The sequence below is a fragment of the Archocentrus centrarchus genome, unplaced genomic scaffold (assembly GCF_007364275.1).
Source record: "Archocentrus centrarchus isolate MPI-CPG fArcCen1 unplaced genomic scaffold, fArcCen1 scaffold_58_ctg1, whole genome shotgun sequence".
In the NCBI taxonomy this organism is placed as follows: domain Eukaryota; kingdom Metazoa; phylum Chordata; class Actinopteri; order Cichliformes; family Cichlidae; genus Archocentrus; species Archocentrus centrarchus.
Genome location: NW_022060279.1, coordinates 732329 through 750175, shown reverse-complemented (window position 1 = coordinate 750175; position 17847 = coordinate 732329). Strand labels below are relative to the sequence as shown.

Here is a 17847-nt window from a genome sequence, read left to right as displayed (position 1 = left end):
CAGATGACCCCCCCTCCCTGAGCCTGGTTCTGCTGGAGGTTTCTTCCTGTTTAAAGTCAGTTTTTCCTTCCCACTGTCACCAAGTGCTGCTCATAGGGGGTCGTTTTGACTGTTGGGTTTTCTCTGTATTATTGAGGTGACTGTTGTGATTTGGTGCTGATGTGTTATGAATAAAATAAAGACACAGGTCTCTGAAAATAATTTCTCAATAATTTATTCATTCATTAACATCTTACAAAGCAGTATGTACACACTAAAAACAACTTCTTGTCTGAACTTACCAAAATCTTGGCTAACCCTGAAACAAAGCAAACCCCCTGGGTGAAGAGTGACAAAACAACCTGAATTGGGTGACATCATAAGTTTGGCATCATTAATGCGATTCCTGAACACTGGGCTGCATCTAACTTACAGTAATTACTTTTGTGAGTGGGTGTACAGAAGTGTTGCTCAATCTGAGGCAGGGCGAGCTCCACAGAACAAAGATTTCTAATCAAGTGTAACGCTGAGAGGAACATGTTGTCTGATGGCACTACAAGGTGCACAGGTAGCAATACAAAGAATCCTTCAACATTACAGTTAGTGCTTCAGTGAGTGTTCATCATTTACTGCAATGCTGTCACTCCCGCTGCACTGTAGGGCTCTCTGGTGTTCCTCTGAGAGTGGACGAGAACAAGAAACAGTCCAGCATGAAGCAGGTGTGTCCAGGAACAAAGTCTGAACTTGGTCTGAAACGTTCCTCCTGATCTGACAAGGCTTCAGTCTGCTTTCCCCCATTCACCAAATTCCCAAAGTGTCACAGACACAAATGCTGAGAAGCTTGTCAGACAGGCAGGTGCTCACAGAGTAACCTCTACCTCCTCTGTTCCTTCATCTTTTCTTCTTGCTTTGTCGGAGCATCTTTTTCCTCTTCACGATCATCTCATAGAGTTTCTCCAGGCCGGCCTGCAGACCCTGACCGTTCAGCGCCGAGCAGCCCTGTGTGTGGTGCAGCGTGGATGAGCTCAGCTCGTGGAGGGCCAGCACCTTTTCCACCTGAAACACAAGACATACAAGTGAGATCAGTCGACTGGCCTCATCACACAGCTGCTCTCACTGTATAAGGCTCCACTCTACTGAAGCTACCTAGAACCATGCAAACTTTTCTCATACACTGCTGAAAAAACCCCAAAACATTAAAGGAACACTTTAAAAATACATCAGATCTCAGTGGGAAAAAAAATCCTGCTGGATCTCAATACTGATATGGATTCAGAATGAAAAGTAGGCCACATCCGTTGATGGAAATGAAAATGATCAGCCTACAGCGGCTGAATTCAAAGATATCCCCAAAATCAAAATGAATAAATGATGTGGCAGGCTAGTCCACTTTGCCGAAATGGTACTCAGTAGTTACGTGCTTGTATGTATCCCTGATGTCACGGCTCCTAATGAGACGACTGATGGTGTCCTGGGGGATCTCCTCCCAGATCTGGACCAGGGCATCACTGATACCTGATGGTAGTCAGGGTGCTGTTGCCTAGCCTGTAGAGGTCTGTGTGTCCCTCCATGGATATGCCTCCCAGACCATCACTGACCCACCAAACCGATCATGGTGAACGATGTTACAGGCAGCATAACGTTCTCCATGACTTCTTCAGACCCTTTCAGGTCTGTCACATGTGCTCAGGGTGAACCTGCTCTCATCTGTGAAAAGCACAGGGCTCCAGTGGAGGACCTGCTAAAACTGGTATTCTATCAGGCTCCAAGATGCTGGACAATGAACACAGGGCCCACTAGACGGTGTCGGGCTCTCAGGTCCACCCTCATGAAGTTTGTTTCTGATTGGTTGCTCAGAGACATTCACACCAGCGGCTGCTGGAGGTCATGTTGTAGCTCTGCAGGGCTCATCCTGTTCCTCCTGCACAGAGGAGCAGATCCTGGTCCTGCTGATGGGTTAAGGACCTTCTCCTGTCCAGCTCTCCTACAGTAACTGTCTGTCTCCTGGAATCTCCTCCATGCTCTGAGACTGTGCTGGGAGACACAGCAAACCTTCTGCCAATGGCACGTATTGATGTGCCATCCTGGAGGAGCTGGACTACCTGTGCAGCCTCTGTAGGGTCCAGGTATGACCTCATGCTACCAGCAGTGACTCTGACCCTAACCAAATGCAGAACTAGTGAAAACCAGTTAGGAAAGATGAGGAGGGGAAAATGTGAGTGTCCTCCAGCTGTAAAACATTGCTGTTTGGGGGGGTCTCATTGTTGCCCCTCTAGTGCACCTGTTGGTAATTTGATGAATATCAAAGCAGATGAAACTGATGAACACCCCCCCCCCCCACCACCACCACCATGTTTTACATGTGGTAACATGTAAAACATGGTGATAATTACTGCCTTGTCCCTCCAGACTAATGTCCCCACAGAATGACTGCATTTGTGTTAGCAGGTGTGTGTGTGCACATGAAAGTAGGCACATCCATGCTTGTTTTTTTAAATAAAACAATAACACCACTTGTGTGTTGAAGTGCTTTGAGTAAAGTTGTGTACTTCTTGTTGCACATCGCTTTAAAGCTGCCAGCATGGGGACAGGCGCAGGTGGAATCGAACCCAGGCCTTCCAGATGGTATTCTAAGTGGGAGGCAGCAGTGCTAACCACCACGCCACCGTGCTGCCCATAAAACATATGTTAATCAACCGCATGCCTTCATCTGATTGGTAGCCTCTTCCATCTCTCGCCTGAATGTTTATTGCAGGCCATGCCCACTTCGTACCTCCAGTATAGTTGCTTGAAGTCACCAAATATCACTGCAACTCACTTCCTGCATGTATGCATGCAGCTTTAGGCTAGAAAAGCAGTACACAAAAGCCAGTCGATTCCATTCATTTACTTTTTAGCTCCAGTAAGTCCCTCATCCAGTGGACCAGTTCTGCTTCAGACTGCAACTGACCAATGTTTTACTTACCTCTTACTCCCACCAATCAACTCAACATGCTGTGGGAGGAAACCAGAGTACCCAGAGAATACATGCACATGCAATGGGAGCCAGGGTTTGAACAAGGAACCTTGAGGTGAGGCAGTGCCAACTGCTGCACCACAATGCTGTCAATTTATGCATTAACGTCAGCACATGTGAGGACTCACTGCTTTCTTTGTCCTCCACAGTAACACTAGCATGCTCCTCAATATGCATCAGAGTATACTGAAGGTTGGAATTTCCTTAAAACAGTAACAGAACTAGATGCTGTACCCAAAGCAATAATGCCGGGGTATTCATGTTCCAGTAATTACCTCTGTTGATGACATGGCTCCATCCAGGTCCTGTTTGTTTGCCAGAACCAGCACAGGTATCCCCTGGTTCTCAGCTGACCGGCTGATCCTGTGGAGCTCCACCTTGGCCTCCTCCATGCGCTCCATCTCAGCTGCATCCACCACAAACACAAGCCCATCCATCCTCCGGGTGTACGACTTCCAGAGCGGCCTAAGCTTTTCCTGGCCACCAACGTCCCACACCTGGAGCGTAGTGGTGTTGGTTTTGGAGTGTCCCATTTGCACTTTAATCCGCTCCATGTTGAATCCCTTGGTGGGGATGGTCTCAACAAACTCCCGCAGCTTGAGTCTGTAGAGCAGGGAGGTCTTCCCTGCAGAGTCCAAACCGATCACTACGACATGCAACGACTGAAAGCTGGGGAGGAACGGAGTGTTAGGGGTCATTTCTGTTAACTGGTTCCCCATGTTTATGTCCTGCACGACTGAAACTCTTAATTAATTAATACGTTCTGATTTTTCTACTTTGGCTTGTTACAATTTCACTTTGCGCCTGATTCCAAAGGTCCACTTGCTTTTTGCATCCTTGGCAGCAGAACACAAATGTGTGTCTGGAGAGGCTCTGAAGGTGGCAATTGGGACAGGGAGGAGTTTATTTGGTTGGAAAAAGGCTTCACACTCCTGGCCTCACTTCAAAGGTTAGGATAGCAGGGTGGGGGTGGGGGTGGGGACAGGCTGTCTGGCTGCATTCACTGAGAACCTGAAGAGAAAAAGAACAGAGAAAAACATGAGTCAGCTGTTCTAACAAGGGGACTGGAAGTACTGGAGCTGCCCTGGCTGTTTCCAGCTGTATCCGACACACAGCTGGAAAAACAGGCCATCCTGCAGAGTGCTCTGCTTCTTTGTTACCCGACAATGTAAAAGCAGTTTGAAGGCAGCGCTCCAGAAACCATGGCTCTTACAGTGAGAACAGAACCCAGAAAGATATCAAGTTAAAAAGAGCTAAACAAATCTGAATTATTTTAATTTATGACTCATCATATAACAACACTGATACATTACAGCCAGAAATAACGTGGGTTTCCATACAAACTCTCTCACACACACACACACACACACACACACACACACACACACACACACACACACACACACACACACACACACACACACACACGATAGGACAAGGACGCCTTATCAAGTCTCACTGTGTCCCTTATCTAGAGGAATAAAACAGGACCTTCTACAGAGCAGCAGCGCAGACTGGACTGATTCAGGACGGAGACATCCCGCTCAGTTTCTTAGTTCCCAGTAAAAGTATATTAACATTGCCTCAGAGGACTGAGCTCCGGCGCTACAACCAAGTCAACAAGCGTACCTTTAAACGGCTGCTGGTGTAAAATGATTAATAATGTCTCACCTGCCAGCGTGTCCATGCCTGTTACACGAGTCAGCACAGCTAATTTCACCACAATAACCGGGTGTTACGGTCCAACATAATCCGGGGAGCTTGGTTTCACAGTAAACAGCGCTGTCCGGTGCCGGACGCAGACTGGGAGCTGGAGGGACGCAGCGCCGGAAAAGCACTGTGCTGCTGACGTAACACCGGCGGGCGGGGGGAGACGCCTTCTTGCTCTTCCAGCTGCTCCCTTAAGGGGGAGCCACAGCGGATCACCTGCCTCCATCTCACCCTGTCCTAGCATCCTCCGTCACAGCATGTCCTCCTGCACTACATCCACGAAGCTCGGTCTCCAAACGCAGCGGTTTAGAGTCAGAGAGGCCAGAGAGGGTTTGGACATGAGCAGAGAAGGGAAAGGATGATGGAGCTGCCAGGCAGGAGGAAAATGGATGCAGTGGAGGAGGACATGCAGAGGAGGATGCTGGGGACAGGGTGAGATGGAGGCAGGTGATCCGCTGTGGAGACTCCTAATAAAGGGAGTGTCTGAAATCAAAAGAATTTCTCATAATACGGTTTAAAGACCTCAACAGTGAAGTGTTTTGCTCCTCATTATCCAGTTAGTGAAGAGTGGTTTCATCTGCACTAAGCTGGTTAATGCAGATGAAACCAGCTATTATTACTGCAGAGGGACTGTGAGGCTGAAACCACCAGTCATGTTCATTATCAATGCACCTAACAGTTATTTTCTTTAATAAGTGACTGAAACCTGACTCCACCTGAAGTTCAAGTCGGCATATTGTGACTGTAATCACTGTCAGCTACTCAAAGACAGTCTGCTTGTTGTCCTAGAAGCCTTAATGCAATACAGTGCACCCTGCAGTGTAATATAGTGCAATATAGTGTAATACCACAGATCACAGTGTTGATGTTCATTTATTGATCTGGAGTTTTTATTTGTCTTCACTGTGAACCTGATCTGCGTCTTGATGTGGTGTCTGAATGACAGTGAATCTGAATCTGGGGAATTTGTCACATTTTTGGAAACTTGTATCAGAATTCTTGTCAGCTGACTTGCTGCCAATCAAATAATTAAAAGCAGCTAAATCACAGTGTTAGCAGGTCAGTATGTATTGTGGTGGAAAAAATGAGTTGAGCTCTGAAACTAAACTGATTGATTGTGAACAGCCTTCACACCAGCATTGGCCAGCAGTGCTCACACACCTGGTTAAAGTTGGTAAAGCTGGAAGGTGAAATAGCCTTAGCTGCTTAGTAAAACAGGTATTTTAATGTTCACAACAGTAAAGAGAATTAGAAATGCACACATCATCATTTTCATGATGGGCATCATGTGGGACACCTGATTTAATTCCAGTTGTTCTTCCATGAGAGACTGTGTGAAGAAGCCATTTGGTGTGAGAAGGTTTATCACTGGTTCTGATCAGGCCTCTAACACAGCACCCACACTCTGTGAGAGCTGAAGCTCCAATGATTCCTGCATGAGTGACACTAGCAAAAGTTTCCCCCATTAAACACAGAACTTTATCTGCCTGCATTTCTATAAGTTCATCAGGCAATGTTTGCAATATAGAGCTTTTATAAAAGAACCATCAGCTGCAGTATTTTTAGGAATTAATGTACAACATGCATCACCAAACAAGCAGCTGTTCTCGTAGAGCCTTAAGTGCATGTTTAGTGAAATGATCACGTCTGCTGGGTGTAATAGATGTAATTTATCCACTCGGTGGCTTTGTTGGTTTCTCTCACATCAGGACCCTGAGGGACACCTACAGCATCTATATCCACTTTAGAGTCAGACTCGAGGATGTCTGTGGAACATTTAAACCTGCCTTGAAGGAATAATACCTGTGATTGAACCTGTGGATAAATGATAGTTTGTTTAATTAATTTGACTCTGATGAAAGTGTCTTTCCAAGTCTGAGGTGAACCCAGACGCAGATCTCTGCAGAGCCACCATCAGCTGCCTCTGGATCTGGATTTTGCAGTGCAGTGACAGTGGGCGTTTGTTACCCACTCTGAGTGCCTGCAGGTCACACAGGCTTCTGTGAGTTTTACAGGTGATTAGTGTGATGTAACAGGGCCTCATCAATGATGCTATGATAACGACTGCAAACATCGCAAAGGTATTTACAATTACATTTGACTGTGTCCACATCAGTCACATTTAGCTCTGAAGGAATGAGCACATCCTGTGATGCAGGCCCAGAAAAATCACTTGATGGAAAGAAATGACCTGAAAATTTTGGAATCTTAGATGATGTCAGAGTTTGTGAAGTAAATATCACACAGGAATTTACAGCTATAATTATTGTTATTGGGAAAATGAGGATCTGATGCACAGGTTTCTGAGGTAACAGTGTCACTATAAGTAGTGGCCTCGCTGCCATACAGAATGTGCATGAGTAAGTTGTTAGTGAAATAGTTGTGAAATTTGAAAACCGCAGCCACAAATTATTTTTAATAAGATTAGGATGTTGGAATTATAGTATAAATTATTCTGTTTATTATGAATTATCATATCTTCTGTTTGTATGCTTTTATAAGTTGTTTTATGTACATATTATACTGTTGTTTTTATGTTTGAAATGGAAACACGTGGTGACATTTCTTAAAGAGGAAGGTGTAGTTACCTGCAGGCAGTTGTGTGTTTGTTCCTTGAGTTTATTAAAATGATCTGAACCTATCAAGGACTAGAGACGGGTTGAAGCCCTCGGAAAGGGAGCGCCTCGAGAGAGTCATACGAGCCTTCCCTGTGTCTGTGATGCTTGGAGAGTCATGTGGATGTTTATTGTATTTAATAATAACAAATCACACAAATATCTGTCACAACCAAAAAGAACACTGAAGCCCCCGACCCATACCATCCTGGCTGTTTCAGCAGGTGTCTGCGTCCCATCGCTGATCCCTGACACAGAGCCTCGCTCTGCACGTCACTTTGTTGGAGCTCGGTTTGCTCTTGTTGGAGGATGGAGATGGACCCACAAGTGCCTCGGTCTGCAGCTGGAGGACAAACTGGACTGGTTGATGTGCAGGGACACACTGTACAGGAAAGGGCAGAGCCGGCTTTATTTCCTGAGGAGATAATCTGCAGAAAACTCTTGCAGATGTTCTACCAGCATCCTCTTGTGTGGTGGTGTGCTGTGGAGGCAGCATCAGGGAGAGAGACGCACTGAGGCTGGATAAGTTGTTCAGGTGGGCTGGGTCAGAGGTCGGTGTGCAGCTGGACTCTCTGACTCCAGTGGCAGAGAAGGACAAACTGCTCTCTATCATGGACAATGACAGTCACCCATTACACCCACTATAGTCACATTGTTTTTCCCATGTTACAAACAGTGGGCTTCAAAAGTCTGTGACCACCAACCTCACAGACCAGCTCACCTGTCCAGGTCCTCTAACTAGCATGTCTTAAATCCCAGTTTCAGACCTGGTACTTACTGTATGTAAAATGAAATATCTAAGAGGACAGATAAGCTTATTGACACACAGGCATGTCAGGGTGGGACAATTGTTTTTGAGCCACAGGGGGTGGAGCACATGGATTTACCCCAGCTCCCCTACCTTTCTGTAACAAAGGAGCCCAGCAGAGGATTATGTTGCCTGGAGGCTCTCCTTAACAAGGTCAGAGATGGGAGTCTGACACTCCACCAGTGCTCAGCTGACGCTGCTTCTGTCTCTCAGGGTACAAACAGGTGAGTAAAACTCTCATTTGCTTGCTCATTAATCCTCAGACATCACTTTGCTGACCTGAATTACCTGCTCCAACATACAGACATATACTGATACTTATTCACACACACACAATATAAAATATCCAGGAAGAAAATATAGTGAAAATAAATCATATGTTCATTCATAAATGGAGCGTGTAAACATGATCCAAAATCTGGCAGTCCCTTTATTATTATACAAAGTCTGATTTGTATCATAGTCTGTGTACATCCTTGCAGGCTGGGCATGCATAGCATGTATACACTGAGAGTAGGCAGGACAGGAAAGAGCTCAGTAATCAGAGCTCAGTAATCAGAGTAGCTGGTGGCAGTGGTTGGCTGATGTATCATGTAACCATTGTGAGATAAAACAAAGAGATGTTAGTAGGAAATAAGCATTCTGTATTCTCTTTGTGCACTGACATAATAACATGTATTATAACTGCTCTTCAATAAGCCACATACCAATATCTGAGTTCTCAATTTGAGAGTAATCTTAAACCCAACTCAGCCTGGCTCAGATTTTGTTACCACTGAACTTCCCCGGGGTGTAATCAAAACCGTCCACAGCACCGGTACATGAATCGTGTACTTGAATCATGGTTTGTCGCCACATCACAGAACCCTTTAAGCCCGTAACCTGTAAAAGTTCCCAGCTGCAGCTCTACCATATTAGAGGCAACACAAAGGAAGTACGATACATGCTGCATTCTCCTTCACGGTACCATGCTCAGCACAGTGCCAAAAATGATTCAGTATAAGGAATGTTAGAGGTTTACACCACTGCAGCTAGACCATCATGTTTAGGGAAAAATGTATTTGAGAAGGATTTTAAATTCTATTCTAGATTTAACAGGGAGCCAATGAAGAGAAGCCAATATGGGAGAAATATGCTCTCTCTTTCTAGTCCCTGTCAGTACTCTAGCTGCAGCATTTTGGATCAGCTGAAGGCTTTTCAGGGAGCTTTTAGGACAGCCTGATAATAATGAATTACAATAATCCACCCTAGAAGTAATAAATGCATGAATGAGCTTTTCAGCATCACTCTGAGAAAGGATGTTTCTAATTTTAGAAATATTGCACAAATGCAAAAAGGCGGTCCTACATATTTGTTTAATATGTGCATTGAAGGACATATCCTGGTCAAAAATGACTCCAAGATTTCTCACAGTGTTACTGGAGGCCAAAGTAATGCCATCCAGAGTAAGTATCTGGTTTGACACCATGTTTCTAAGATTTGTGGGGCCGAGTACAAGAACTTCAGTTTGATCTGAATTTAGAAGCAGGAAATTAGAGGTCATCCAGGCCTTAATGTCTTTAAGACATTCCTGCAGTTTAACTAATTGATGTGTGTCATCTGGCTTCATTGATAGGTAAAGCTGAGTATCATCTGCATAACAATGAAAACTGATGCAGTGCTTTCTAATAATACTGCCTACTTTGCTCGACTGAGAAAAAGACCTGAAACAAATCAGGTGGGATTACACACACCCTGGACAGTATCTCTCTGGCATCCTCCCCCCCGGCAGGCTCGGGGTCATGGGGGCAGGGACAGAAAGAGTTAATCACAGCTTCTTCCACAGAGCTGTAAAAGCTCTGCTGTGAGCCAGAGCGTGAACTTGATACTTTGTTTCTCACTCTGCACCTTACCCGCATCCACACTTTATGGACATTTAGGCCTGTATTACCTTATTTTTGTTGCTATTTATATTTGTTGCTATTTTCTTGTTTCTGTTTTTCTTTTGGTTTCTTGTTCTCATTCATATGCTGTGAAAAAAGGGAGAGCTGTCAATCAGAATTTTGTTGCATGGAAATGTGCAATGACAATAATAATTTCTAATTATGAAGGGTTTCTCCACCAAATACCAAGTCATATTTTACTTGGGAATCAAATACATACTTCACTCAGTGACATAAAAATCAATTTATAACTTTTATGTAATGTCCTTTTTCTGGATTTTTGGTTGATACTCTGTCTCTCTCCATTAAAATAAAACTCCCATAAAAATTAGAGCCAGATCATTTCTTTGAAAGTAAGCAAACCTACAAATTCAGTTGGGGATCAAGTAATTATTTCCCCAATGTATTCAGTGTACCCCCACAAATATAGACATATAAACTTCATAGTACACTGACATTGCCTGGAGGACTCTATGATGTCACTTCAACAAAGTGTTTCAGCTCTTGTTACAATGCTCTTTAATAAAAGAACATTTGACTGCAGAGTTGGACTTTTAATGGCACAGGCACACAATTAAGGAACTTGGAGCTGCACTTGGAGGAGTTTTCTAGTGGAAAGGAGCTTTGAGTGAAGATAATAAATCTTTGTTTTGTACTTCCCATGTCTTTCAAACTTTATACCTCTATCTCTACATTTGTCTCAGGTCAGTGTTATCTTTTTATTTATTTTCCAATGTGACCTTCAATGCAGGCACACCCCAAAGTTTTTACACATTGTCTGATTTTCCCATAGCCAAGATTGACTCTAGCTGCTGTACATTAGGATGTCAGCTATGCACTGGGAGGCCAGACGACGTCAGAGTGCTCTGGACCGGAGGATGGTCCGAGACAAGCAGCAGGTAAGCAGGTAGCAATGCAAATGGCTAACAAGGCACCATGAACACAGCTTTCAAACAGAGGAATTCTTCTGTGAAGAGGAATTGTGGTACTGCATGAGGAAGTCAGGAGTGGCAGAGAAATATGTGAGGGTGGTGCAGAACATGTATGAGGACAGCAAAACAGTGGTGAGGTGTGTGGTAGGAGTGACAGATGGGTTTAAGGTGGGGGTAGGATTATATGAGGGATCGGCCCTTCTTGTTTGCAGGGGTGATGGACAGGCTGACAGATAAGGTCAGGCAGGAGTTTCCTCCATGGACATTTTGCAGACAACATTGTGGTGAGAGTAGTGTCTGCATACACCTAAGAAAGTATGTAGCTGCACTCCTGCTTGGGGTCAGCCATCCAAAGCTGCAGACTGTGCACAAGAGAGGTGAAGAAGAGAGTGCAGGACAAGATTAGAAAGCTCTCATTTCTAGAAATCTGGCCAAATTTATTAACCCTCCTAAAAACTGACTACCCAGGGTTGAGACCAGGAACTTCCTGTTAAAACTCCCTTTTAACAGGAAGAAACCTCCAGCAGAACCAGGCTCAGGGAGGGGCAGTCATCTGCTGAGAGGGGAGAGAGGGACAGGACAAAAGACACACTGTGGAAGAGAGACAGAGATTAATAATAACTAATGATTAAATGCAGAGTGGAGTATAAACAGAGTAAATGAGGTGAATGAGAAGAAACAGTGCATCATGGGAACCCCCCACCAGCCTTGGCCTATAGCAGGGAGGGTTCAGGGTCACCTGATCCAGCCCTAACTATAAGCTTGATCATAAAGGAAAGTTTTAAGCCTAATCTTAAAAATAGAGAGGGTGTCTGTCTCCTGAATCCAAGCTGGGAGCTGGTTCCACAGAAGAGGGGCCTGAAAGCTGAAGGCTCTGCCTCCCATTCTACTCTTAAGTATCCTAGGAACCACAAGTAAGCCAGCAGTCTGTGAAAGTGGACCCTGTGGTGTTTGTGGAGATGAGGACCCAAATGCAGGACTCAGAGGCAGGCAGACAGTGAGAAACAGAAAATGAGTCCTTATTGTGGCTGTTAACATGACCAAACTTACAAAGTCAGGAAAACAGAAACTAAGACAAAACTAAACTGGGAAAAATTAACACTTTAGATAGTGATGTTACATGTTGTACTAAAGCCCCGTGGCCTGTGTTGAGCAAAGGGGGCGTGTCCAAATGAAGCTTGTGTTGAGGCTTGTATCCTTTTTCAGAATATCACGTGAAAAAAGCCAAAGAAGACCCCACTTTCTGAAATCATGTGACTGCGTCATTATGTGATTTGAGTTGCTGAAAAGACTTGAGAAACAGAGGACGTGTTCTGGGTGAACACTGTTCACTGTTATTGCTGCATAATTAGCTAAGACAGCTGGGTCAGTGATGGCTTTTTAAGCAGAGGTTTAATTACAGCCACCTTGAAGGTCTGTGGTACATAGCCAACTAATAAAGACTGATTTGATCATTTTTAAGATTGAAGCATCAATAAATGGAAAGACTTCTTTGAACAGTCTAGTAGGAATGGGATCTAACAAACATGTTGCTGGTTTGGAGGAAGTAACTATTGAAGTTAACTCTGAAAGATCAACTGGAGCAAAAGAGCCAAAACAAATACCAGCAGTGCTGAAAGCAGCCGAACATGAAGAATAATCTTTGAGATGGTTATGAATAATTTTTTCTCGAATGTCTAAAATTTTATTTGTAAAGAAATCCATGAAGTCACTACTAGTTAACGTGAAAGGAATACTCGGCTCTACAGAGCTCTGACTCTTTGTCAGCCTGGCTACAGTGCTGAAAACAAACCTGGGGTTGTTCTTATTTTTTTCAATTAATGATGAATAGTAAGATGTCCTAGCTTTACGGAGGGCTTTTTTATAGAGCAACAAACTCTTTTTCCAGGCTAAATGAGCATCTTCTAATTTAGTGAGACGCCATTCCCTCTCCAGCTTTCGGGTTATCTGCTTTAAGCTGTGCGTTTGTGAATTATACCACAGAGTCAGGCACTTCTGATTTGAAGCTTTCCTTTTCAGAGGAGCCACAGTATCCAAAGTTATACGCAGTGAGGATGTAAAACTATTGACGAGATAATTGACCTCACTGGGAGCAGAGTTTAGGTAGCTGCTCTGCACTGTGTTGGCACTGAAGAGCATAATAATGAAGGAATTAGATCCTTAAACTTAGTTACAGCACTTTCAGAAAGACTTCTACTGTAATAAAACTTATTCCCCACTGCTGTGTAATCCATTAAAGTAAATGTAAATGTTACTAAGAAATGATCAGACAGGAGGGGGCTTTCAGGGAATACTGTTAAGTCTTCAGTTTCTATGCCATATGTTAGGACAAGATCCAGAGTATGATTAAAGTGGTGGGTGGGCTCCTTTACATTTTGAGAGAAGCCAATTGAATCTAACAATAGATTAAATGCAGTGTTGAGGCTGTCATTCTCAGCATCTACATGGATGTTAAAATCACCCACTATAATTATTTTATCTGAACTGAGCACTAAATCAGATAAAAAGTCTGAGAAATCAGACAGAAACTCTGAGTAAGGACCAGGTGGACGATAGATAATAACAAATAAAACAGCTTTTTGATTTTCCCAATTAGGATGGACAAGACTAAGAGTCAGGCTTTCAAAAGAATGAAAACTTTGTCTGGGTCTTTGATTAATTAATAAGCTGGAATTGAAGATTGCAGCTACTCCTCCTCCTCGACCTGTGCTTCGAGCATTCTGACAGTTACTGTGACTCGGGGGTGTTGATTCATTTAAACTAACATATTCATCCTGCTGTAACCAGGTTTCTGTAAGGCAGAATAAATCAATACGTTGATCAATTATTAAATCATTTACTAATAGGGACTTGGAAGAGAGAGACCTAATGTTTAATAATCCACATTTATCTGATGATGAAGCAATCCCTTCAGGTTATATGCACTCTGGAAACTGCAATTAAATCCTATCACAAACTTTTCACCAAACAACCTTTTTCTTCTAATAACAACATGCAGTACTTTTCAACAATGTTGGAAATACTTTGTGCTTACTTTCTTCTGTTAATACATCATAAAGTATTTTCAACAATGTTGGAAATACTTTGTGCTTACTTTCTTCTGTTAATACATCATAAAGTATTTTCAACAATGTTGGAAATACTTTGTGCTTACTTTCTTCTGTTAATACATCATCTGTCCATGCCAATCAAAGCTGTATAATTGCTCCAAGTCAAGTGCTGTAACACTTTCAGAAGGAAGTTAAGGAACTTTAAAACATTTTCTATGCCTCATGCATTATTTTCCTTTATAAAATATAAAATATTTTGTGTATACTCATGACATGTTCTACTCCTGCATGGAAGGTAATGCTTGCACTGATAGTCTTTAGTCTGTATTTGACTAATCTAGTTTATGACAGACTTTCCTCAAAACATGACATATTCTTTAAACTCCAGCCTTTTCTACAGCTTTCCGAGTTGGCTGCTGATTGTGTATATCTCTCTTTTTACAGCTGCTGCACAATGGTTCTGACACCATCTGCAATGCAACCAAATCAAATGCTATACAAGAGCAACCAGGTATCGTGATGCTTAACTTAGGCAAGTCCATACTTTAAATAAGGTGGTAGGGGTAAGGCTTTTGCCACTGCAAGAACCAGAAAGAGTCATTTGCGAAACAAGACCAAAAAGCTGTCATATGTTATAGTCCAGTTTGTTACAAAGCAAATACTGAAGCACAAACAAACAGCAGATAGACCATCACAGTCCACGGTGTTCTCATTGGCAGGAGGACTCCTGAATGATTCATGATAGGCCACACAAGGTGCTCGACATTGTGTCTCACATATCAGCAACCTCAGATTTACTGCTTTCTTGGCAGTGGACAACAAAGGCTTCATCATTCACTGCCTCATTCTTTCTCATTCAGCCATTCATTTGGCTGAGAACAGGTGGTCTGAAACACAGCAGCAACTGAAGTGTTCTTATGGTGGCACATCAGTGGCATTCACAAAAACTGGAAATTTAAAGCTTACATGTAATGTCCTTAATTCTTGAATCACAGATTGGATCTGCATATGATGTGAAGTTACAATTTTTCATATTGTGAAACATCCTGTAAAACATAACTGAATTATTCTGTGTTATTCAAAAGTTGCATGAAAACAGTCGGCAATTTAGTTCAGGATAAACAGGTCAGCTGTGGTGTTTGTGGCCAAGGTTAGGTTACAGCAAGAGCAGCTGAGATTAATTTGAATTTAAACTGATGATGCTCAGATTCATTCACTGAATTCCACTTTTATACCAACTGTATACTGTGTAGTATAAAGACAGTATAAACAATAGTGTCAGAGCGGGAGATGGGATCAGCTCATGAAACATCTGCTTACATGTTGAATTCAGCTGTGTACATCCAGAAAGAGCAGTAAACCTCAGAGCAGCAGCAGGTCAGCTGATCACAGCCTGTATATGAAGAAAATCACATGGAGCTGTGACCGTGTTTCCCGCACTGAGCCAATCACGATCTCCACCTGCCGAATCACACTTTCACCCCTGACTATGCTCACTTTTCTGTTTAAGTGTTGAGGCACTGTCACCTTCCACAACATCTTTGCTTGTGTTCTTCATACACTAAGTGTGCAAGCTGATTACATTCATTAGAATTATAATTTAGGTTGAAATAAAATTTGCATTCCCGTTCAATGTTCTCATTTTCAAAACTGAAATGGGAATATAGAATGGTCAGAAGTGATTCCAAGAAGCTCCTCCCATTTCACAAGTAAATGAGCTGGTTCTTTTATAGATGTTAGATTCAACTCATTGTCATTGTGCACACAATGAAATGATCGGTCCAGATCACTCATCCAGAGACGAGCATCTGTGGTCATACAGCCAAAGACCGGCACTACCGTTAGGCAATGTGGTTTAAGTGTCTTGCCCAAGGACACAACACAGCGCAGGGACAGGGGCTCGAACCTGCAAACCTTCCAGCTGTAAGGCAAGCGCCTACCCACTGCACCACTGCCACGAATATAGCACTTTTCTACTCTACTTTGAGTACACAAAGCACTTTATACAACATGCCTCATTCACAACATCACACACATTCATATAAGAACTTCTTTCTATCTAACATTCACACACATTCATACTCCAGCGAACACATCCGAGAGCATCTTGCCCAAGGATACTTTGGCTGGAGCAGCCAGGGTTAAAACCACCAACCTTCCAATTAGTAGATGGCCTCCTGAGCTACAGCCACTCTCGAAAAGTCTATTCAAAACTAGTGCTTACTGCAGCCTTGGCATAAAGACAAGCAGCTAAGCAGGATTTCTGTTTTCCATGTCCTGTTCTTAGCTGGAAACCAGTATCCCTGCTGTAAAGGTGACCTGAAGAAGGATGACCATCACACTGCCAAGATCTCCAACAGATTCTCAGTAGGTATTTTTGCCTTCCTATGCTAACGTTTGGGATGTCATTGTTGACTAGCAATGAATCATTTCCTCTTTGTATTTATCAGGACTACTCATCTTAGTAGAATGGCCTGTCTCTCCAGCTGTTCGGAGTACTCTCATCTGTTTTATCTTCCAGTCTTTGCAGTACACCCAGCAGTGGTAAGGAGGAGGAGGAAAGCCTCTGTTCTGTGATCACCACTGGACCATTTATAGAAGCACGTCTGTATTCTATTTTATCATCTAAGTGAACTGGGAGTGTAATAAATTAAAGTGACTCAGTTCATGTCTCTATTATTGGAATTATACTTAGAATGAGTGGAAGTGCTGATGGACCCTCAGACAATCTGACAGATAATCAGAATGTGCACTGATGAAACTTCAGACATAAACAAAGAAAAGAAAACTTGTGTGGGTGTGTGAGCCGAGAGGTGTGTGTGACAATAACTGCATAGTGGTAGCTGCTAGAGGTAGTCAAGTTTATTTGAATAGCACTATTCAGACACAGGACAATTTAGTGCTGTACAGAGGAGAAATTTAAGGCATGAAATATACATGTACACATAGACACAATCATAAGAAAATATTATAGGATTAAAACACAAGATTAAAAGAAATAAAAGGTTAAGAGGAGGTTGCAGACATGGTTCATTGATCAGCTACTTCAAATAATAATATTAGGTGCCTAATTTAAATAAAATAACAGTTTGAGCTGATCTAATTATGGGAACAGGTAGAAGGTCTGTTCCTCTTCACCTGAGAGTTCTGGATCTAATAATTATCAAGTGACACAAAGTACAGTGCTGCAAAAAAACAATTTGCCGCTTCACAATTTCTGTTGCATATTTGTCACACTTCCATGTTTGAAATCGTCAAATTTTAAAATGATTATTTCATTTACCAAGGGAAAAAAGCTACCCAAACCTACCTGGACCTGTGTGACAAAGTATTTGCTGATGAACTGATCCTGTTACTGAGGGAACTCCTGGTCTTCCTTTCCTGGGGCGGTCCTGATGAGGTCCAGTTTCATCATAACCTTTGATGGTCTTTGAGACAGCACTTGAGGAGACTTTCAAAGTTCTTGATATTTTTCTGACTGGCTTCACTTCCTAAAGTAATGATGGACTATTAATTTATTTATTTAGTTGAGTCGTTCTTGCCATAAGATGGATTAAAACATTACAATGCACATATTAAACAAATATGTAGGACCGCTTTTTTGTATTTGTGCAATATTTCTAAAATTAGAAACATCCTTTCTCAGAGTGATGCTGAAAAGCTAATTCATGCATTTATTACTTCTAGGCTGGACTATTGTAATTCATTATTATCAGGCTGTCCTAAAAGCTTCCTGAAAAGCCTTCAGCTGATCCAAAATGCTGCAGCTAGAGTACTGACAGGGACTAGAAAGAGAGAGCAGATTTCTCCCATAT

At 42.8% G+C, this 17847-nt stretch overlaps 1 protein-coding gene across 1 annotated transcript; it reads right to left on the bottom strand.

Moving 5' to 3' along the window:
- Positions 1 to 213: 213 nt before the first annotated feature.
- On the bottom strand, positions 214 to 4850 carry LOC115777615 (ADP-ribosylation factor-like protein 4D). Its single transcript, XM_030725533.1, has 3 exons — positions 4667 to 4850; positions 3271 to 4006; positions 214 to 1035 (listed from the first exon to the last, which is right to left on the bottom strand). The coding sequence occupies exons 2-3, from the start codon at positions 3712 to 3714 to the stop codon at positions 871 to 873; spliced, it is 609 nt and encodes a 202-aa protein (XP_030581393.1). The 5' UTR covers positions 3715 to 4006; positions 4667 to 4850; the 3' UTR covers positions 214 to 870.
- Positions 4851 to 17847: the final 12997 nt, after the last annotated feature.